Source organism: Neopsephotus bourkii, unplaced genomic scaffold (assembly GCF_033783945.1).
Source record: "Neopsephotus bourkii isolate Nb327-2 ecotype Australia unplaced genomic scaffold, CSIRO-AGI_Nbou_v1 NB_690, whole genome shotgun sequence".
Taxonomy (NCBI): domain Eukaryota; kingdom Metazoa; phylum Chordata; class Aves; order Psittaciformes; family Psittacidae; genus Neopsephotus; species Neopsephotus bourkii.
In genome coordinates, this window is record NW_026901189.1 from 2,501,831 (window position 1) to 2,526,231 (window position 24,401).

The 24,401-nt window shown below is 36.6% G+C and overlaps 2 protein-coding genes across 6 annotated transcripts in view; one reads left to right on the plus strand and one right to left on the minus strand.

The window, feature by feature from the left end:
* The window catches only part of TRPC3 (transient receptor potential cation channel subfamily C member 3), a 288,551-nt gene that overhangs the window by 132,373 nt on the left and 131,777 nt on the right, over positions 1-24,401 (plus strand). The window lies entirely within an intron of this gene.
* BLTP1 (bridge-like lipid transfer protein family member 1) overlaps positions 1-24,401 on the minus strand; it is a 114,697-nt gene that overhangs the window by 36,191 nt on the left and 54,105 nt on the right. For all 5 annotated transcript variants that reach the window (XM_061353647.1, XM_061353648.1, XM_061353645.1 and 2 more), the window contains exons 33-51: positions 23,898-24,025; positions 23,270-23,472; positions 20,645-20,842; positions 19,336-19,547; positions 18,808-18,959; positions 17,698-17,848; positions 16,438-16,590; positions 14,840-15,080; positions 13,686-13,834; positions 12,814-13,033; positions 11,742-11,900; positions 9,906-10,081; positions 9,208-9,383; positions 7,885-8,591; positions 6,566-6,805; positions 6,097-6,190; positions 4,554-4,604; positions 739-945; positions 348-586 (exon numbers count right to left, since the gene is read on the minus strand). In XM_061353647.1, coding sequence (XP_061209631.1) covers positions 348-586; positions 739-945; positions 4,554-4,604; positions 6,097-6,190; positions 6,566-6,805; positions 7,885-8,591; positions 9,208-9,383; positions 9,906-10,081; positions 11,742-11,900; positions 12,814-13,033; positions 13,686-13,834; positions 14,840-15,080; positions 16,438-16,590; positions 17,698-17,848; positions 18,808-18,959; positions 19,336-19,547; positions 20,645-20,842; positions 23,270-23,472; positions 23,898-24,025 — 3,856 coding nt within the window. The remainder of the gene's footprint in view (positions 1-347; positions 587-738; positions 946-4,553; positions 4,605-6,096; positions 6,191-6,565; positions 6,806-7,884; positions 8,592-9,207; positions 9,384-9,905; positions 10,082-11,741; positions 11,901-12,813; positions 13,034-13,685; positions 13,835-14,839; positions 15,081-16,437; positions 16,591-17,697; positions 17,849-18,807; positions 18,960-19,335; positions 19,548-20,644; positions 20,843-23,269; positions 23,473-23,897; positions 24,026-24,401) is intronic.

Sequence of the window (24,401 nt, forward strand, 5' to 3'; positions counted from 1 at the left end):
CTTTATGCATACTGAGGCCCTATAAGATTACTCTCAAGTAGTCTTACAAATCAGAATTAATCTAGGATCATAAAATGATTTAAGAGGGAAGCTTCCTGGAAGGAATATACACATGAATGTATATGTGTCTTCACCTGTCCTTGTACTCTGCCTCTAGCAACTGTGTATAACAACAGTGTAAATTCTCTATTCGGCCCCATCAAACTGAAGTTACATTCAAAATAATAAGCTGACAGCAAGATTCCAAGCTCTAGCTATAATTCAACAGAAATATCAGGTACTCTTGGATACTTCTAGCAAGGCCAAATTAAAATCATGATGTTTTTAAAGTTTCAGAGGACTGTTACCTGTCATTCCGTGACTCCTCATTCTTCCCATCTTATATTCCGCTTTTAGAGAGGGCAAGAGTGCTGCTCCAATAGCAATACCATCTATCATGGCACTGAATTTAAGAACTATAGGCTTCTTTTCTAAGCCTTCTGGCAGCTGTGGAAATTCATTTGTTTCAACAGGTGTTTGATTAATACTTGTTGGAGTCTTTTCAGAGGGCAAAGGAGTCGCAACATCTTCTTTGGCAGGCTGGGGCCTATTTACAAAGACAAAGATCAGAAAAATGCTTTTGTTATTCTAACACAAGGTATGGCTAGCCTGACTCTCCCACATCCATTCAAAGCAGCACAAGCTTCTGATGGGATGGCAACCACTGGCACTCAGCTGTGGCATACAAGCAGCACTTACGCAGTTGATGGTTGCCTGATGAGATCTGAAATCTGCTTGGAGAGCTGGTGAGAACTGCGCACCATCATGCTGTGCAGCGTGGCAGGGTGCTGAGGAATGTTGATGCTGATGGCTCCAACTTTGACTACAGCAGCATTGTTTGTTTTCAACCCTCTCTGAGCACTATACAGGGCCTGAGATTTGGCAATACTGCATTTCACAACAGTTCTAACAGAAAGGAAATAGGATTTATTCACATGTTTTTCAAATAGGTACAGTTTTACATTAAAATGGGGATTTAAGTGTTAGCTGAATTTTAAAGTATTCATATAAATGATTTGATTTAGGCAACAGACATTCCTCCACTTTCACTTTACACACACAGATGCACTACATGCCACAAACTACACTACATTTAAAAGAACTACAAGTCATGCACTGTTATTCTTGCATAATGTAAGACCATTTGAGTTTATACACACTAGGCTGCACATACACAGATTTTCACACACAGAAATAAATAAGCCTTCCATTTAAATTCCTTTTCAGGAACAATATTGAATCACCCTTTTTGGAAGAAAACTTAGTAAAATCTGATTTTAGGATCCAAAAAGGTCAATGGAAGAAATACTTACTTAGCAATAAATACACAGCAAGTGATAAATGGGGTTGTGAATTAATACCAATGTTTAATTGACACATACTATTCCAAAATATGAACTCTAAACTTTTTTTTTATGTTAAGGAGGATATGTATAGTTCACAATGGTTATCCAAGATAAAAATACAGCTGCACAAAGTTGACAGTTTTTGATGTCAAAATGAAATTTTGGCATAAAATAATTCACTAAGCTTCTATCGAAAAGAGATACCTGGGGTAGCACATTAATGTTTCTCATCTAAGGTAAATTACTGGAGGATTAACCAATAGAAATATGTTATTATGTAGCCAGCACAGACTATTACAGCCTCAAAGAGAAAGACACATAGTTGTGAAGATGCAGTATGAATGCATCTAGTATGCTAGAATGTCTGAAACACAGACACTATAAAATTGCAAGATTCAATTTTAGTTTCTCAGTTACTGTATTTTAAGGACCATCACTAAAGTATCTACAGACAGTTTGGTTTCATGGTGAAAGCTACAATATTCTATGAATTCTACTCCCTAAGTAATGTTTCTTCTGTGAAGTCTAACACAGGGCTCCTTATTCTGATGTTACAGTATCAGCTAGAACAAAGCATCCCAGGTGTGGAAATAAAAAACAAACAAAAAACCCCCCCCAACTTCATCCTGCTTTTAATGAAGATATAGATGGCAGTGTAATGCAACCACAGGCCTATCAACAGCAAATTCAATTACTGAAGCTCTAGAAACAGTTTCAGATTTTCACCGCTGCACAAGACCTACAAGCAACCCAAAGCAGTTATGGATTAATATTTTAGGGTAGACTGCCAAGAAGAAACGATCTCAAGATATGTGAAGAATTTACACAAATAAGAAGGAGGAAACAGATCTTAATTCACAAGTATTTTCAGAAAAACTTTCTACAAATAAGCATTACTCAAGAAAGGGACAGACTTATTTTAATCCACCTCTTTAAAAGAAAAATACACTATTATTTCTCTGTTAATGTTTGCTTATTTCCTACCCGCTTACTGCTTTCATTCTGACTGAGCTATTGTGAAGACAATGAAGAATACATTTTTCCCCGTTTATAACACAAAATTCTACTACATCAGCTATTCAAGAATCACAACAACAACTTTTAACTTAAGGGAATCTGCAAGATCTCCTCCAGACCTGTACCAAACAGTCTAAACGTCACCTATCCTTGTGTAGAAAAGTAAGATTAGTTGGAGTTGAAGTCTGTACTGAATTTACAATAAGGTCCAAACACATGAATTCATACCATTTGAAGCACTTCCTTAATTAAAAACAAAAACAAAAACAAAAAAATCCCCAAAAAACAGCTCATCAATATAGCTGTTGCAGGACAGATTTCAGCAATATTAACTGGGCTTCTTTGCCAAGGAATTTCCAATAAATTAATTTTGCTGTCACTTGTCTGGTGTACAAAGAGCCTACTTCCATGACAGAATGAAATGCAGAACAATTGTGACGCTATGTATTTATTTGGAATGCACTGCCCATGAGATATCTGCAGTTAGCTTGCCTACAGTGCTATGCCATTGAATATTACTAAAATCTTTCATCAATATTTAAGTTACATACCAGTAATACATTCAGAAGTAATTTTATGCTCTTGCATCATAGAATCACAGAATGGTTTGGGTTGGAAGGGATCTTAAAAGATCATCCAGTTCCAACCCTCCTTCAGGGAGACCCTCCACTAGACTAGTTTGCTCAAAGCCTCATCCAACCTGCAATTCCACAAATAATCACTGTCCAGACAAACTTGTGAAAAAAGTCTTTGTCCCACTACAGAACTGGCTACAAAGCCACCACTCAACCTAACAGATTTTGGGAATGTGAGAAAAAAGGGGAAACAGATGTCAGCTAGAGGCCTGTAACACACAGAGGAACTATCACAGTGAGTCAGATGAAAATTCATGCAGTGGCAGATACTTGGGGTATAAATAAAGTGACCCTTCCCTTAATTCTAGCCATCAGGAGTTTCCTTTTTGAGCCAGAGGGGGTGTGTGTTCAGGACTCACCACCAGATCCATCTCACATAGATCTGCCCAATCCTTTTAATCATTTATACTTTCATTGACATCACATGGCAATGAATTCAAGTATTCAATGATGACCTATGCAAAAAAGTACTTTCTTACGTTGGTTTAATGTTGCTACCAGAAAAAAGGAACAAAAAAAAACCCTTAAGATTTTCTTTACATGACTTGCAGTTTTACAGTCCATCACCTCTCCTTCCAGAGCTACCATCTATAAGAACATTTGAAGTTAATTCCATATTTTCACAACACTGACTATACACAAATGCTGTAACAGATAGGAAAATCAATCCAGGATCAGAATACTACTTTGAGAAAGGGAAAGAGAAAAAAAAATAAAGATTAAAAGACAGAAAGACAGATAGAAAAAATAGCAGCCTGGCAACTTTTTGACTACATAACTTTCCTTTCCAGAGTACTGCAGGGTCACTGCACAACAGGGCTTCTAGGTTGGCAACGCAACAATTCCTACCTTGACCACTACTGTAGTGAGACCCTCTAGAGTTTAGCATCAGAACTAAGAAAGCAACCAGAAAGAAAAGATTGCGTTTTGTGAGAGAAAAGACCTACACTTACATTGATCTAGGGGACATGAAGAGTGTCCCTTTCATTAGCAGTAGGGGCACAGGCATAATGTTAAGGAAAACATTTTGTATTGGCATAAACTGGTCAGCATGCCTGGCAATTAAACACAGCACAGAGGTAAAGATACAGAAGAAATAGTCCGATTCATGCTGAAATCACAACAGGTACTATCTCTCTTAAGCACTTCAGTTCCTTACCAGGTTCAAAGTACATGTAACTTGTCTGTTCCTTTACATTTATGATCATTATTTCACCTAATTAAACTAAGCATAGAAGCAGATCTAAAGAACTTAAAAGCCAGTGAAACCATCCCAACAGTACAGTAGGGACTGTATAGTATCTGTCCCTAAAGCTAGATTGTTAGTATTTACAAGGGGTTTTTTTGGACAGATATTTAGCAGGCTACATTAAAAGCTTATCTAGATAACATTAGATGTTATACTAAAACGTATTCAAGAAACGTCTGCCTACACAATCACACACAGCAGGAACACAGCCATCAGCTGCACAACACAGTTAATTGCAAGACTATTAAACATAATAATATGACATACAGAAACTCTTGTTTGGCTGTGCTTGTAGGAGATGTAGGAAAATCCTCCAGTCTACAGATGAAGATTGAAGAGAAAGCAAGAAAAACAAAAAGCAAATAAAGAATAAACATTCATGCAAAATTAGTCAGTTGATTACTTGTAACCCACAATATGACACTTACTCTCGAATTTACCAAGGTGAAGGTTTTGGGTTTGCTAGGGTTTGGTGTTAAAGACTTATCATTGTTTTGCCCCCTGTCCTTTTGTACCCTTCCTGTACAAAAGCTCAGTAAGATTATGATGTAAAACAGACATGAAGAACCTCAGTCACCTTCAGGAACCCTACATAGCTGTCAGATTAGAATTTGTATTTATGCCTCTATAACACACTTATTAGAAGTGCTTTAGCTGAGGAAATTAATGAAATTTTGTATGTTTTAAATTCTATATAGCATCTTCCAAACTGAACAGGAATTAAAAGGAGAAACTCAAGTTTAGCCCCTTTTCTACATTAGTATTCTAAAACCATATCACATACTGAGGGTTACCTAGCTAAACTCAAACCACATGAGGGTGATCTACATTACAAAGAGTTGTAGTTCAATTGTTGTTTTGCACCTCAAACAAACAAGTTCAACTAGAAATAAAAAAGAATAATGCATGCTCTTTTGGAATTTGCAACCCTCACAAAAAAAAAAAAAAAAGAAAAAAGAAAAAATGTGAATGCTAAGCCAGTCATTTCAGATATTTATGCACAAAAAGTAATTCTCCTGCCCACTCCTGCCAAGTCATATCAATTATATAAAGGGTGGAAATACAGAAGTGCAAAAATAGCACAAAGAATCATGGGAGTTCAAATATATATCTATTAATGAAACAACACAGATCTTAAATGGGAATAATCAGCATCAGCAGGTTAAATACTCCCTAAAAATCTTGTATGGTTTAATGGAATCTATAAGCTTCAAAAACAACTAGAAGCATAAGAGAAACGACACACACAACGTAATAAATTTTCTGTGCATACACCACATGGAACATAATTGGTGCAGAAAGCTCAGATTACATGACATTTAATTTATTTCTTTGTATAAGAAGGCCTGTCATGTACAACTCTTCAATCAGGTCACTTACCCATTTACACTGTTATCATACAATCAATTCTTACTAATACCTTACTAATATATTTTACTAGAAATAGAATGGAACAGGAGTATTTATACTCATGTAACTATGTCTAAGATTTGTGTGATAGGATGCCCTAAACTGAAACCTACTACTAACGTTCGCCATATTCCTTGTCAGTTTACTCAGATATGCCTTTCATAGAAAAGTCTCCTGTCAATGGGCACATGCAAATACAAGTCAAACTCAAGCCCAAATTCTGCAACTGCATAATTACCACCAAACTCTCGACTTTATGGATTCTATCTTAATACATATCACCAATGCTTTCACCATGTTAAGCTACATACCTTTACTCAGCTGCCACTCATATCTGTGACACATCTGATAACACTTCTATGCACTTGACGAATATAAAATTTTTAGGCTTCATACTTACTGGATATTTGGAGTAATTCCCTCCAGCAGGACGATATTGACACCTCCTATGTGAGCAGTGGCACACGTCTCAGTCATCTTTTGATGTAGTACATCTTTAAGAAAAAAAGATACTTAACAGCATTTCATTCAAGTAAAATACTTCTAGGTATGCCTACTGCTTTCAAAAATAGTAGCAGAAAAATAATTGAAAAATTACAATTTCAGTAGTCACATAAAGTAATATCAAATTTAAATTGTGACAAGAATGAAAATCTTGCATCCTTTTAAAATCCTTCAGCACCCCAGTAATAGTTTTCAAAAGAAGTTGTTGATTGTTATTATACTATCTATACACAGACATAATGTATGTTATTTACATCTAAAACCTATTACACATGCAGATATAGGCACCGGTTATAGGTATGCACACAAATAAACATGTAAAGCTGCCACTGCATTTTATTAGAGTACATTTTAGCTTATCCCACCTTTCATTTTCTCTTTCAGGGTGAAACTGCCATGGATTCTCTTCAGTTCAGACTCCATGGTTAGTCCACCAATGTCTGCTTCCAGATGAGTTCGGTTCACCATGCCTATCCCAAAGACTATGAGAGTCACATGCTGTGGCTCCGAAGTCACCAGGCTGCGCTTCCTCTGCGCGTCTCTGCCGTTCTCCTGTTCATTCTCAAACACTACTCTACAAGCAGGTTCAGTTGGGCTTCGTATGCCTACAAAAATACAAAGGAGTCGCTTAAGGATACTTTACAAGAAATGCTTGATATATCTGATCTATATTTGTATTTGAAATGAAAGATCATGCATCTTGCACATCAAACAAACTTTAGGCAAATTAGCTGTGGCTCGCTTATTCCACTCCAGTAACATTGCAACTGAACCAAATCCAAGACACAGCGGGGAGAATAATGAGTGATGTGATTTCATTACTATTCAAAAATATATTCTTATGTACATTCTATAAATATTCATATTTATGTGATTTTATTGTCATACAATAAAAATTTGCTGACAGCATTTTGTCCTATTTCTTTTTTTATCATTTCATAGCCAAAGGTTCTTACAATTTAGTTTTGGATGCCCAAGTTTTCCTTTTCAACACTCAGAGCATAAAAACAATGTAAAAAAATTACCCTCTATAGAGATATCATAGCTATGGATATGATATTCTGTGCATCAGACACTGACCTCTGTGTAACAGAAGCTCTCATTTGACATTTTCTCAGTTTTACATTCTTTAGTTAGAATAAGTCCAAAGAGAATATGCCTTACTAGGAACTGTACCATCCCTTCACATTTACAGCAATCTACGTTCACCAACAAAAAGTATGATGCTAAGTCAGGTCTCGTATTTACACTGCTGTGCTAAAATACATCGGAAATAGAGAGCAATGATGACCCCAAACCTCAAAGCTTTTGGTGAAATTATGGCCCTAACACCTGTAATCTTTGCTGGACTTCATCTAAATCAGCACTTCACCTTTTCTTCTCCCAAATCTAGGTCTGCAGTTTGTATTTTTACTCAGTCATTCCCAGGGCCAGAAATTATGTCCATCAGGATCACTTATGCGTGTGCTTATGTATGATCACAAAATAAGAATATACAGCATTTTCACCAGCTGCTTGAAAACAAAATAACAGTAGGGAGGAACAAACTCAATCCACTCAATTAACCAGAAATGTTGACCTTTTAACACAGTCCCACGCTCAGTGCAAATTCAGATTGACAGAGATGCACAACAATATCTGAGTTTAAAACCAATCAACATTCAAGATTCATGAACTAGTTTACCTGTTGGACCAAAAGTTTCAGACGACTTTTCTAAAATCCCAGTTGGATCAGAAATGAGTGAATAGAAGTTCAACAGTTTGTACATATTTTGCCAGCACTCAGCAGAAGGTTCACTCTGTTCCGACACAGTAATAGAGTCAGAATCATCCATATGAATGGTCATGTGGTCAACTACATCTTTCGAACCTTTCCTGGACACTTTAGAAGTTCTTCTTTCTGACCTCCCCAAGGAATTCTTGTTTCGAGATTCTTTTTTATTGTTCTCATTGTTTGCTCGTTTGTTCTTGGTGTTGTTCACTCTGTTACCTCCATTAAGACTTCCTCGAGAGCTTCGGCTGAAGTCAGAAGAGCGGAAGTCTCTGTGTTTGCGGGTTTTAAAAGTAGGTGTCGGAGAGGCTGATCCAGCTGTGTATCTGCTAAGTTTGATGTCCGTCTGTGTGGCTTTGATATCATCAATCATTGTACTGAACTGATGAATAAGACGAACCAGTGCCATGTCTACATGCTGGCTTATGGACTGGCAAGAAATTGTAAAATTACAGTGGAAAGTATTATAATAGCGTTTATTCAAATCATGAAAAGAAAGGGCATTAGTAGAGTGATGAGGCGTGCACATGGATTTCTCCATTACAACAGCACTAATACTGAAAGTTTCCAACATCAATGCTGGTTTGAATTCAAGAGGGGGAAGATTGACAGCTCCTTGCCTAAGGAAATTAAAAATACAAGTTATTACTTTGTTTCTTTCTATGGAGTCAAACACTTTTTTACTCAGTGGTAGATCTAATTTATGGAATCCAACCTTTTATTCCCCTTAGGATATCACCTTCTTACCACAGTTCTAAATATAGCAAATGAACTTTTATTCTTCCATACTGCATACTACTAACACAGTAATCATTCAGTTCAACGTTATTTTGGCACCCAATCTTTCCATCATAACCGTAAGCTTTACTCAAAATTGGTGGGGGAAGATTCAGCATTTACAATGAAATTAACAACCTAATTTACAGAATTAATTACAAAACATCATTTAAGAGCCTCTCAAATGTCCCCTAAGATTATTCCCATCAGCTCTCCCTTCCCCAAACTCCAATTTGCAAAAGCAGCCAAGATGCAAGCACTTAAAATTTCCAAACCTATCTGTAAAAAGATTTAAAATAATAATAATATTCTAACAGGAAAACAAAACTGGTACGATTAAAAGAATAAAGGGCTGCTCCTTATTCTATGGAAGTGCTTTGGAATTCTATAACTCCACATGAAAAACCTATTTTCTGTTCTTTAACCAATATACATATTTTCAAGTATCTCACAACATACCTTCGAACTCGCTTGCTTTTTCTTTCCTTTGCTGTATCTGAATCAACGATATCTGCTCTTAGGCAGTCCAAAGTTCCCGAGAAGGAAAGGTACTCTCCAAAGTACATTCTATAGCAGAGTGGCATTGAATCCTGAGATTGAATTCCTGTGTAACTCAGAAGAGGTTTGAAAACAACCTACAAAACAAAACCCACTGATTTACTCCTTATTGTCCAGATTAGTCCTATAATCCCACTCCATCATTTGTTGATCTACAATATTAACAATGTCATCTACATAATATAGAACATGTTTAAGTTTTATTGACAGTGCTGTAAAACAGAAAGTAAGGTGATAAAGAGAAGCTTTATGGACTTCCTGAGTAAGAAGACTGACTACACAGCAAGCTGGCATTGAATGCTTAGCTATGGGAGCTTCTGCATGTTCCTCTCAGTGAATGTACTCTAGAGAACTAGGTTAATGTCATAAGTACTCTAATAGGTTGTTTGGAGTTATAAAAAAATGCCCTATTAATCACCATTCACAGGACACATCAGAGGTTTCCTGAGCTTTTCATTTTTACATAGGAATGCATAGAAAATGTGTAAAAAATCAGGATAACATTTTCATCATTGTAAGACCTCTTTTCTTTTTTTTTTTTCCTTAAGTGATATTTTTTCCCTGCAGAATTCCAAAATACATCAGCAAACCACACTTACCTGTGCATCTGCTAGCTGCACAGCAGGAAACCCCTGATTCCCCTCTTCTACACCTGCAATGTCATCCTGACTGGTGCTGTGTTGTGAGTGTGTGCCATCCAGGGTGTTCTGGTCACTAGACAAAACTGTGTTGAAGTCTGAAGCAGAAGGTATAGTAGGAAGGTTGGGTGCCACACCTGAAAAATAAATACTCATGGAACACTAACACCACAGCAAATTTTAACACCACCAACTCTATTAATTCAGCAAGATTAGTTATATAGAAACACATGCCATACACATAGAAAGTGAGAGCCCTAGTCAGGTCTATAACCTCACAAAATTAGCATTCAGTGTAAAGAAACAGTCTGATATTGCTGAAACCGGTAAAACAGATATCCCAACTCATATCTGGACAGCACAAAAATATTTCCTTCATTTTGCCCTCCTTTCCAAGGCCTTTTGCCTGTACTGCATTCTACAGGGGTACTTAACTCCTGTTTAAACTGAAATAGTCTATAAATTGAGCAGCCTACACCATCAATCAAAAGAAAGATTAGCTACAGTTGCAGATACTTTCTTTTGGCTTTTCAGTGTGCTATAAGCTTCTGGGTTTTACCAGTCTCCAGCGCAAGACCCACTAATCAGATGTCTATAGGTTAGTCTCTAATCAAATATGGTCTTCATAAAAATTACTATGGACAGCCACTTTCCTGCAGTTGTTCTACTCACGAACAATCAGACTTGCAGCACAAGGGCAATGCTCAATCTCCTGCATCTTTAGGCTGGACAGGACTTAATCAACCCCCATGAGACAAAGTTGCTGTGTCAGTATAAATTAATCCTCATTCTCCAAAACTCAAGCTTACAGTACTTAAAGCACCATTGACTACACTCTTTCACAGAAAACTGGTTTGGATAGATCTGTGTCCGAGTTAAAATGCCTAAGTCTTAATCACAGGAACATAAGCATGCGAACAAACAGTTACAGTTTCAGTAGGAAAAAGTATTGCTGGGGGAAGGGTTGGGGGAATTAAAATTTGAAAGCTATACTTCTACCCTGTGATTCTTTTTTTCAGAGAAACATATTCCAATTTACAGAGAAGCACACCAGTTAAGCAGTACGTACAACACAAAGATGTTTTGTAGGATCATTTGTTCAATATTAAAACAACTTGTTGTTGCTTGAGATTAATATATTACCGTTGAAAGACTGTTAGTAGAAGAAACATTCAAATTCAGTGTTAGTGAAAAAGGAAATCAAGATATACACCTTTCAGGATTATGAGTGATGCCAGGCTTACAAAAATAATAAGCAAGCCACAATAATTCGTTATGTATTTGTTTCTTTAATACACTTAAGACTTTCAGTTATGTGTATTTCCTTTTCTCCCTTCCCTTACATTAACTGATGACTTCCCATCCCTGAAGAACTATATACTCAAAACAGAGGTTTATGTTTAGTCTCAAAGCAGAACTGAGAAAAAGCAAGGATTCCAACCTATAAAATCTTTATTACAAAACCAGCACATGCAAATTAGATTAAAAATAAGATCCAAGGAACTCTGCAACTGAGGATGATTTTATGGCTTAGCTGTGGACAGCTACACATGGTTTTGGAACCTATATTTACAGTTCCAAACATAAGAAAAAGCTACATTTTTGGAGGCAGGGTGAGGGAAATGAAAACTATTTTGTTTAAATCACATTTGTTCATTTTCTGGTTTGCTGAGAATTCCCATAAGTAGTATTTACGTCTGTTAAATTTAAGTCCCTTGCTCAATTACTTTTAGAAAGAACACAGAACAGCCAACCCAGAATCATCTCTTAAATTCATCCAGCTGTAATTAGCAATACCTGTTGGAAGACTATTGTGTCCAGATTTGGTGGCTGGACTTTCCTGTACTACACTTCCTCTGTTGCCCACAGCATTTGACATCCAGTTATAGAAACTCACAGAAGATGGTTCAGACAGCAAAGGATGTTCAGATAACATGTCTGTGGCCACAGTATTTCCTATACAGATAAATCAGAAGGCTTTAGCATTTGTTGCATCAAAATCAGCAAAAAACAGGAATGCAGCAATAATTTTACTGATGCCTATTTACTATACAAGTAAAGTCTAATCCTCAAAGTTTATTCCAGTAAATTATGTGTCAAATAGCACTACAGTTACTACACCACAGAAGTTATACTATGACGCTAATGAATGTTGCACTACGAGTGCATTTGCTCGTCTCTACCAGTAATAAGAGGAAAGGAGTCATTAAAAAACCAAAATACCTTTTTTTCTGAATAAAACTTCATTCCCTGACAGCAAAGGAGAGAGGTTTTAAACAAAATGAATGCAGTATCAAACTTATCTGGTTTTCTTTTTATAAACTATGATAATGCATTCTGAACAATAACAGAACATCCAAATTTCAATGTGTGTATTTCAAACTTCTACAAAACACATTTGTTCAAAAGACCATTACTAAAAATATGCAAATCATTATACAAAAATGAAGTTACTGTAACATTAGTTTCTGTCCACTTTCTGAGCTACTTACAAGGTCAAGAAAAAAATGCCAAATACAGAAAGATCATTTCCTTATTCATTCAAGAAGACTCATTTAAGTAATTACGTATTATACTCTAAAATTAGTAAGGCTAAGTAAAAGGAAAATATTTTATTTACTTTGTTAGTTTTAATTTCTTTTCCCAATCTGATGCACTCACTGTTAGTTTACAGGAAATTGTATGATATAGCAGTATCTAGGAACTGCTATTAAAGCCTATGATTCTTATTTGGGGGGATAGAGTGGGGAGGTGAAATGTTAAAACAGAAATGATAACTTGCAGTGAAAATATAATACCTTTTCTAAATCATTAAAATAAAACCAATCCTTCTTTCCCCTCCCTTTAGCTTACTGAAGCTGTATCGTACCTGTTCTTGTTAAAGAACTACTTTTGACTGCAGTTGTACTTCTTTGAGGAGTCCCTTCCAACAGATTATGCAGGCTAGGAAAACTCCCAGTAAGATAGCTGAGCAGACTTTCTTTTCTTGGGCTTTCTTTGACTGCCACTCCAGAACGGCCAACATGCACTGGTGAATCTGTAGCTGTGTCTCCACTAGTGTAGCTTAGGGAATGATATGGATGTATACCCTTGTGAAGAAAACAAAGAAACTAGTGAAGCACTGTGTAAATGGCAAATAGGAAACAACATTCGGTCTGAATATGAGAACACAATACCTACAAAATTCTCATTCCTGCAAACTTTCAGACAAGTAGCAGTTCATTTGGTACAGGTTATACCCCATACAAGTACTGTGGATAAAGGTGCTTTTGAATTCTCAAGTATTAAAATAATTTTATTAATAAAAAGTTTTAAAAGCCTAGCAAGTAAAAAAAATGGAACTGCAGGTACATAGAATTCACCTAAAGAAAGTCTGCAGAAGGAACAGTGCGTACCACTGAATATAAGTCTCATTTGTATTTGGTCTTCATCTGAAGACCAAATCTTTTCCAGCCCTAATATAATGGTGAGTGTATCCTCTGGGGAAGGGAAAGAACAGAAGCTGGGGACTTCTGAGAACAAGTGGAAAGCTCCTGATCTGCCTAAAGGTTTAAAACTGTGAAACAGGTTCTCTGCCCTCAAAACTGAATAAGAGACAAATGTGTTTTTAAGCAAAGCATCTGTGCCTACAAACCATGCAAGACAACCAGGAGCGAGCAGTAAGGACTGAAGAAGCAGAACTGCTTCTAAACAGGCCAGCTACAAACCACTTCTGCCTTGTACATGGCACTAGGAACTTACCTTTATTTTTAGAACAGAGTCACTGTGAGTGTGAGTCTTGGATAATTTCCTCATGATATCAGCACCAGTTACAGGCCCAGAAGAGCCACCAGCAGGTGGAGGGCGATTAGCTGTTCCTTCCAAGAGCATTGTATGCTCACTGACAGTAGCTGGAACCAAGCAAACAATTTTTCTCGCTTGCATATATAAGGGGAATCAAGATTATTTATTATTAGGTACATTTATTTACAAGCAGTCGTGAACTTCCCAATTCTGACACACACCTACACACAGCTTCTAGGGAATTTTAAGACTAACAAAAAGACCTCAGATATGGGACTACTGGATTTCATTTAAAATCTTTTTGTCCTTCCAATATCATTCAACTATTGCTCTGTGTTACAAATCCAAAAGCAAACTGCCAAATTTCACTTTCTTTTGCTGACTCTGGCTTGGCTGATAATTTTTTTGAATTAATATGCTTACATTTGCATGAATTCCATCTATAGGTACATGCATACAAGGAAGCAAAACTGCCACTTGCAAAATTTTTGGTGCAAAATAGAATAAATGGGGGAGGGAAATTAAAATTTTTCACTAGTTCTAATAGTCTAATAGTCTGCTCAAGCAAAGCAAATATTTTAGAGAAGGGTCAAAAAAAATGTCCATCATACTGTATGATTACATAAAAGTTTCACACACAAACATCTTTGGGTTTTCTCTTTTTAAGCTACCTGCTTAAGATAACTACTACCTGGCAAAGAACAAATAAAAAGGTTGGTTTGAAGCTATTCCTGGGAGAGTTTGTAGAATTTCATGTTACACTTCTTACCTAACATCAGAAGGTCACAACAGAATCCTAATTCCCAGGTAGCAAATAATTGAGTTGATGTGTTTTGTTTAGTAAAGAACAAGACAAAGCATATTATGAAAGACAAGTGTTCTGTTTTGGTTTTTCCCAAACTAATAATTATTATAATACAGTAATTGTAAGCAGCAGCTTAAAAATGAAGACAATTCTAAAAAAGAAGCTTAGTGATTCTAAAAAAGAAGCTTAGTGATTCTAAAAAAGACTATAATGTATTCAAGCATTAAAACTAAAGAAGATAGAAATGCTCTGACAAGAACTAGTTGACACTATTAATTTTTATGGAGACAGAGAAACACAAAAATACCTGCATCAAATTCAAACTCTGCTCCATCAGCACTTGTGTCACTCTGAAGACCTCCTCCGTTGTCTAATCCAAGTCCATCCTCATGGTCATGGCAGGCATTCATCTGCAATTTCACTGGCTGAGTTGGTCTGTGTAAGCTAACTCCTTTAAAGGCTGGGGTCACCACGATGAACTTCATCCACTGCCTTGCTAAGGCAACTAGACCTTTCTTTAAGGTTACTAAGGCAGGAAGACCATCACTCTTCAAAAACAAGCAAACAAAACAACAAACGCATATCACAGCATTTTAAAGTAAAACTGGGGGAGGGGGAAGGGGGTGCAGGAGGGAGAAGGGAGGTGTCAGAACTCCCTTAAATCTTTGTGCTCAAGAGGCTTATGACAGATACAAGAAGTCTTAGAGCTAGGTGGCAAAAATCATAGCTTCACTGAACATCCTAAACACATTCATCTGCATAGAATCATAGAATAGTTAGGGTTGGAAAGGACCTTAAGATCATCAAGTTCCAACCCCCCTGCCATGGGCAGGGACACCTCGCCCTAAACCGTATTACCCAAGGCCTCGTCCAACCTAGCCTTGAACACATAACTTGAGGGTCTAGCCCAAAGGGGCCAAAAATAAACAACAGGAAATAGGTTTATTGAATATGAAACAAAAAGTATTTAAGTAATTATTGGGCTTTGAACTATGGCCCTAAAATTCACAACAGCACTAGATTGCCTGTAGAAACAGAACTGAAATTAGTAAAATGAGGGTTTTTTTTTCCCCATTGTTGGTAAACAGTATTTTAAAAACATAAACGTGAGGCAAAAACTGGGACTGTTTTGACTGCATCACTGAATTATGCTAAAGAAAAAAGCTTTGAATCACACAGGGCTATTTCTGTCACAAACTGTGCTATTTCTGATCACTGGGCTCTCAGCAGAATATGTTGAAAAATACAGTGTTTAAATCTGACAGCTGTAGAACTGGATTATGAAAATGACACAAAATCAGGAAAAACACTCCTCCTTATGCCAAATACATTTGTTCAAACAATTCTTCACCCCTACAAAACAGACATTCACATTCCAAAGGAACAAGAAAAAGATTAGATACCTAAGCCTTAAGTTTTTACAACTTTAGCTCTTTTCTTAAACTGTCTGTGTTATTTAAGTATTTCTAAGACATGAAAAGTAACTTTGAGGATAAGATTTGGAATAAGCTAACAACACACTTGCCTTATTTGAGATTTATTCGAGTTTAAAATTACAGATGCAAATTGTTACTGCTTTACTGCTATCTTTAAGGAAAATAAAATCTGATTAAAATGATATTAACAATGTTAAAGACAAGCCTTTTAGGTTTATGATCCCTCATGTATTTACTAATAAAATCACTTGATAAAAAAATTTGCACATACAAAGGCCACAACAAAACCAGCAGATCTGACAGAAAATGAGAGAAGCAATATCTACTCATCAATTTAAGGCTATACACATTTGTATTATATTTTCTTGTTTGTTAACTTTCCTTAATCTGTTCCCTACTTTGAGACATTAAAACTGGTACATTTGAAATTAACCCACTGAGTTATTTCCATTTTTACAGGGTAACTCACCATGGTGGCATCCTCAATAACAGAGTAATTTGCTTGATGAAGGTAATGGTGCAATATATTACACAGTAAACAAGAAGGATTTTCTTGCAAGAAACGAGCCACTTTAGTAAGCCTGTTGTACTTGCTCCTCAGAGGAAAGTGCACACTTTTATTCTAGGTTAAAATATAACAATTTTTCACACGTGAACATGCTTGCAAACAAAACACACTCATGACCTACAAGGTTTCCCCTATAGTACCACAAACTTCTAACCCCTTTTGAACTTCCACAACAAAGATTTGCCTCACAGATACCTACCTTATTTTAAAAAGTACGTGAAAAATCATACTTGATACTTACTTATAGAAAGTAATAAAAGAGAAGGCTGGATTCAAACTGCAGACTTTGCAAACTTGCTTCTGGACTAATAAGATATATATGCACAGCAAGCTGAGATTTTAAAAGAAACTATTCATTCCCAGTTATAGAAAAACTAGGGACTTTTCTAATGTTGTTTAATGCTAGGAAAAGTCTGGGAAAAGACATAGGAAGGAAAGTAGCAGTAAGAGACTGCTGTAAAGGATGACTTTTCAGTACAGCAGAAAATTAATCCTAACACTAAATTTGTCAGTCTTACAGCACAAGACATGATCTCAGCAACGACTAGCGCCTCAAAACCTTCCCACTAGATGGTGCCAAGTAAACGATCAGCAGAACACTGCTTACACACGAAAAGCCCATTAGCAAATCACTGTTAACACCCAATTTGTCATGAAAGCTCTACCAATCCTGGTTTTCAACAGCAAATTTGTCTGTTTTGTGTTTCTTGCTATGTTTCACCCTCACTGTGCTAGTCCTCCCTTCCTCTAACAAGTGGGTCCGAAACACAATGATTCCATACACAGCAGGAGCACAAAATTCACAATTTCTCCTGAAAGATACCCTGAATGTTTAATAATTCAACATATCTTTATATTTCATGAAATATACGAGATACTACAGCCATTATTTCTTACTTTTTCCTTTTCAAAAGGCACAAACTCCAGTTATTCTACCTGGAGGTATACCCCTGCATAGAAGCACAAGACTTCCTCACTGAAATTTAGGTTGTGTATAAAAATCCCAGTTAGCGAGTTCTTGTGACCACTTCTGGAAATAAGGGCTCATAATAGGTTCTATAAGTTTGCCGGTGAAAATATCCATAATCTTTAATGTATATACTACATAACACACAATACACTGCTCTGCTCTGCCTATTGACTTTATAAATGTCATTTTACCTCTAATGCTTCTGTCATAATGCACCCCATAACAGCACAGATTCGCAGGGTTCCTTCTGTTTCTAGTTTATTTAATGAGGATTTCACTTGATCAATAGGAACAAGCCAAGCACCAACTGCAGGTGTTGCAGTACTCAGGAGGTTCAGCTGCCTATTGAGAAAAATGAAAAGAATTGGGTATTCACATTTAGCAGCAGCAATTAGCAGGATTTTCTAATGCTATTATGAATGACATTGAAAAAAGTGGAATGCAACAGGACAATGTTACAGACTTTTTGCCCAGAAAATGACAGCTTGCAAAAAAGTACCTAAGGCAGGTTTTGTTTTACTCGCTTACAGGCTCATGACTCCATCCACTCTTGCTGCTGCTACTCCTTCCTTTTCCCATTTGTATTACCTACTGAAATTAAACAGTTTGAAATTCTGACTGAATTTCAAATTTCTGATTTGAAATCACTGACTAAATCCCACATTAACTGTTACACAGTAAGTCATGAAGTACTTTTGCTGAAGGGTTGCGGAAAGAATATTAGCAAAACCACAAGGAGCATTTTCTAATTTATAGCTCTAATACTGAGATTAAACTAGTGACAGATAGGAATATTTTGGCTTATTCTATAAACACAGGATGAAAAAAAAAAAAAAAACTATCTTCAAAACATTTATTTTGAACATTGCAATGCAATGGAAGTAAGATCATGGGTTAAGCATCAGGTTGAATACCAAAAGAACTGAGTGGTTCTCTTCTCTAGCATTTCTCCTACCCAAAACAAACATCCTCCCCTGCCTTTCTCCTTCATACATTTCAGTCTCACTGGAAGATTTTTACTCTGATTTTCATTGTTGGGGTTTTTTGTTTTGTTTTGTTGAGGTTTTTTTTAATTCTTATTCTTCTTTTAATCATGTGTAAAAAACTTCTAGCAACACTTCCATATAAATGACAACAATGGAAAACTGAATCAAGACTTGCTGTGATATATGTAGAACACAAAATTTTCATTTCCAGAGAAGTGACAGAAATTATTGAAGTTACATTCAGAATCTACCAAACACAGGTGCAATTTAACAAAGCAGAATTCTCACTTTCTTTAAAATCAGGTAAAATTATACCTTGAAAATACATGGGCTGGAGAGCGCACATTGGTAGGGGCTGCAAAACTAAACCAAATTTCTTTGATTGTTAACTTCATGCTGCAAGAATCTGGGGGAGGAGGCATCAAGGGTATATCTTTTTTTAGATCATCAGATTCAACCCCTTCATCCTTAAAAAAGGAGACACAAAGTTAAAAGTGAAATTGTTTTCCAAAGTGATTACACTGCGTGACACTGACATACCATACTGCACACTGCTCATCAGAAATAGCTTCACATGTATTTAGGAAAAAAACAAACCACAAAACAATGAACTAATGCTGTCCACCAATTCTCCCAAGATAATACCAAGAGACCTGCAGAAAGCTGACAGTTTAGTGTGCGAGTAAACAGCATGAATACAGTTGGAAGAAGTTAAATTGTCAAATTTTTTATTAAGGATGTTAATCACAAAAAAAAACAAAAAACCACAACCCCCCCCCCAAAAAAACACACACACAAAAAGCCCAACCCAAGACCAATCATTTCTATATAGTAGGTACATACCTGCTCATCTGAAACTGAATTTCCATTAATATCTGAAGAAGGACTTATTCTATCACAAGGAAGGTTGTCTTCAGACACATCAGTATTATAACCACTACCAGTTGGAGAATCTGAAGAGTTATTCGATGCAAGCAATCCACCTCTTTCTGTATCTCGTGATTTACCCATGACTCCAAATGTATTATAAAATACTGCTCCAGACTGTCTTCCTCCTATAAAAGCACCCATACTAAGACTGTAAGCGTTTGCTGTGCATAAACATCTCTAAGTTATGTCCCATGTAAAAGATCTGCACTGAAGAGGAGAAGATAGGCTGAGAAAGTAGGGGCTGTTCAGCCTGGAGAAGAGAAGGCTGCGTGGAGACCTCGTAGCAGCCTTCCAGTATCTGAAGGGGGCCTATAGGGATGCTGGGGATGGACTCTTCATTAGGGACTGTAGTGGTAGGACAAGGGGTAATGGGTTAAAACTTAAACAGGGGAAGTTTAGATTGGATATAAGGAGGAAATTCTTTCCTGTTAGGGTGGTGAGGCACTGCAATAGGTTGTCCAGGGAGGTTGTGAATGCTTCATCCCTGGCAGTGTTCAAGGCTAGGCTGGACGAGGCCTTGGGTAATACGGTTTAGAGTGAGGTGTCCCTGCCCATGGCAGGGGGGTTGGAACTTGATGATCTTAAGGTCCTTTCCAACCCTAACTATTCTATGATTCTATGATTCTATGATTCTATGATTCTATGATTTTGGTTAAACAAGATTCATTACCATTCTACATGACAAGTTAACACTACAATTTTTATTCAATCATCTAGTTGTAGAGCTTTTCATAGCTTGTTCAAAGTAGATGAACAGTACACACATGAAGACTATTTTCAAATACTATTCATGAAAATAGTATCTTGGATGACAGAAAATATATATATATATTGTTTTCTTTTTCTTTCTTTTTGAAGCCAACTTTCCCCTCCCAAAGCACCTAAATGCAGACCCTTCCTGTGGGTATGATTGAAAGTTCATGATTTAAGAGATCAGTGAGAGTATCATGTTCTACCTTCACTTTCATTTCACTACCCTCGCTTTCAGCTCAGAAACTGCTGACACCAGTTTACATGAATTATTTCATTCATTATTATAGTAGGTTTGATGACTAAAAAAGGTCCTTTACTGTACAATCTACTATGAGATATTTACAATAGATATGTACTATTTAGTATTACCCACGTTCAGCAATTTCTAATCAAATTGCTAATCTAAAAGAGCTAACAACAGAATTGTTAGTTTCATGAAAAAATAATATAAAGCCTATATAAGCTTTACCTTTTATAGTTAAATTTTCTATTCCACACTCGAACATTATCCAACCCCACTTCTCTTGACTAGGCCCAATTCGAGTTACATCTGGAACAGCTTGTTGATCTGTTTCATCCACAAAAGTAAACTCATCCAGTTCTTCCAAAGTAAAAAGAACTTTCGATTTCCCAAAAGGAATTGCTGTTATTGCACAAGTTCCAATATCTGTGTCAACAAACACATTTATCACTTGTTAGAAAATGAAAAATACTTTACATCTTCAAATACCTCTCTGAAACTTACAATGTTTTGGGAGCGTTGTCCCTTCATTATTCCTCAATACTGAAAAAGGGAAGGAGGAAAAAAAGGCAAGAAAGAAAAAAAAAGAAAATGAAAACATGGGCAGAAAAAAAAAAAAAAACAGCATAGGAAGAGGAAGAACCACCTTGCAAAGAAAAAAAATGAAAATTAAAACATGGGCAGAAAAAAAAAAAAAAGCAGCATAGGAAGAGGAAGAACCACCTTGCTCCTGGTATATTAATACAGGCAGAGAAATTTTTAAGTTCAGAAAAAACAAGGACCAAATAACACAAAGTTAAAGCTTCGAGACATACCCAGTCCTAAGCCATCTGCTTTCTTTGTCTTTTCTAGAGTAATGATTCCAAAGACGTGTATAAACAAGATCTTCAGATTTTTATCTGTAACTAGTAATTGGCCTGAAACTACCAAAAAACCCCAACCTAAAACATTACTACTAAATACCTAAGGTTTAATAGCAAAAAATGGCAGCAATGCTGACAGTGCTCTTGGATAATATGTTTTAGTAGAAACACATTTAGTATCTAGTACAGCGTACTTGAAGGATATCTAGAAATTATGTTCTAATTTTAATTCAAAGACTGCTTCTCGGTTGGAAGAATGTCTGTGTCTGTGTTGGACGGATGTAAAGCACTAGGTCTCACTGATTCCTAAGATGATACAGAGTCAAGCAGTTTTAAGTTCATTCCCTTCTTCACTGTCTAAGATTGAAGAGGGTACTATGCTACCTTGATTTCTTTGATGTTAGGATGTAACTTAAATAGAAATCCTTTCTTCTAGGGACATTTCTGAATAAAATTACTTAGCCTTCTTGAATGTCTGCAGCATATCTAACACAAGACACTGCTGCTAAGATTCTACCTATAACTCAGTAAAAATTGAGTTAAGCATTCTCACGTTCTCTTATCACTTTTGTTTTCCTCCAAGTTCATCTGCTCACATCTTTGCACAGGGGTGGGGTTCTTTTTGTCTGTTGTCTTGTTTATTGGTTTCTTGTGTGTTAATAATACTTGCTTCACAGAACACCTCCTAATGTCCTAAACATTCCTAATCTTTACACGCCAGAGTAAAGCAGAGCACTAACTGGCGTATATTCCATTAAAATTGCATTCATTTTAACAAGAACTGCCTCTACTTTTGGCCTTCTTTTCCAGGTTAACTTATACAGGATCAGGAGTTATAGCAGCTGACTTTAATTCATGGCCTCTTGAAAGGATTTCCTTAATACAAACAAGAAGGAAGACAATTGGCTAGGTCTTATTTTAGTTTTATAGCCATAATTAGTCAAAAAACTACAGCTTGTCATGCTGAAATTGCCAGTACAACAGGCACATTATACCTGTCTTGAGACTGTTAGCAAGTAGTAAGAAAGCAAAGAAGTGTAATTCATTCCTAGCATCAGGTGACAAAAAATTCTAGCTGAAGAGAGATTAACTGGGAGGAAGGGAGCTGTCCTGGGTTCAGCAGTAGCAGTCATTTTTTCTCCTTCTTAGTAGCTGGTGCAGTGCTGTGTTTTTGACTTTCAGCCTGGGAACAGACGATAACACCAATGTTTTTAGTTACTGCTCAAATGTTTAGTCTGACCAAGGACTTTCTGAGCCTCATGCTCTGCAAGGGAGGAGTGGAAGCCAGGAGGAAGCAGAGACAGGACACCTGACCCAAACTGACCAAAGAGGTATTCCATACCACATCACGTCATGCCCAGGATGTAACTGAGAGTTACCCAGAAGGGCTACTTCACTGCAGGGTTGGACTAGATATCAGTCGGTGCTCGGTTGGGCTGAGTGGGGTGAGTTATCGGTCAGCGGGTGGCAAGGTGTTGTATTCTCTTCCCTTGTTATTTCCTTTGTCATTATTATTACTGGTGGTAGCAGTAGTGATTTCTGTTATACTTAAGTTACTGCACTGTTGCTATCTCAACCCGTGGGAGTTGCATTCTTTTGATTCTCCTCCCCATCCCTCCGGGAGTGGGGGAAGGAAGAGGGGAGTGAGGTAACGAGCTGCATGGCTGGGTTTTAAACCACGACAGGAGCCCAGGACTGAAATTTACCAATGCATGTCAATATTTACAATGCACACACCAACTGCTTCGAAGTTATTCTTGATAGGTTTTCACTCTGCCTACGTTTAAATCTAGCACTTTAGCAGAATAGCAGAAAATAATTCAGAACAACCATCCCACACTTCTCAGATTATATGTAAAATCTCCACATTCAAGTGCCTTTATATCTGAGTTGATTAAAAAACCCACAACCCAACAAGACCAAAGTCAGCTATAAGCACTTGCTTCTACGAAAATGACATGTCCACAATTTAAACAAAAAAAAGGCTTACCGGTTGTATCAAGGCCTCTAAGTTGCCCATGAACACGATGGATGTTCAATTTTGCAGCAATTTCTTTTCCTTTTTCTGCTCCAGCATTGGATCTCAGTGAGCCAGAAGACTGAGGCTGCATTTTACTGGTTTGGATGTAACGATCAAATGCGACAGAATTCTTCCCAGTTTCTGCACTGCTCGAAGTCTCCTCAACAATACCCCTTTGAGTACAGGGGAGAAAACCAACCACAACAATAAAGCGAATCTCAGATAGACATATTTCATTTGATTAATTTTGTTTAAAATTTTAAGTGACATTGGCCCAGCAGTGTTAAAAAGAATACTTTGTAAAACAGAAGATACATATGCTACAGTGGAAAAATATTGGAAAAACTAATTTTATCTTGCATAAGATTAGGTAAGGAAAGAGTTAAAACTAAAGTTCCAAAATTATTCCAGAAGGGTTTCTCCGCTTCTTAAAGGAACTAATTAGATGCTAACTTGTAAAACAAAGATGAAACATTTCATTGCTTAACTAAGACATGACAACTTTTTCAAATATTCTTCTGAACTGAAAAAAATTGGCATCACTGCAAGTCTTCTAACTTAAGAGTGAGCCACGAACAGTAACATGTAATATTCTTACCTATTCATACGAACTTGTGTAGCAATTCTATCAAAACACAAAGCTACTAATGAAACATGAGTCACAGTTTTGCTAGAAGAAACTCCTGGGGATTCATCAACAGATGCTTGTAGTAAACACAGGTTCACCTATATGCAAAATTCCCCCAAAGAGTAAAGTAATTTAGAAAAGCATGTTATATTAAGCATACATCACTAATTTCTGATAAACTCTTGTCTTATACTTCTTAATAAAATGAAAAAATAAAAGGTAAACCCATCCCACCCAGAAGATGTAAAAACACAATTTAAAGACGTGGCAGTCAGTTACCCCTATAGCAGTTGGTATTTAACTTGCACACCTACCATAACAAAATTAAGCAGCTCCAAAACAACCTATCCTTTTCAAAACATTAGTTTTCTAGCACAAATACATTGCTTCACTTAAGCTTTTGGGGAACTAATAATGCAAAATAAGGGTAATTTGGAAGGGACATGTCTACTAATACATAAACAAAAACTTGTT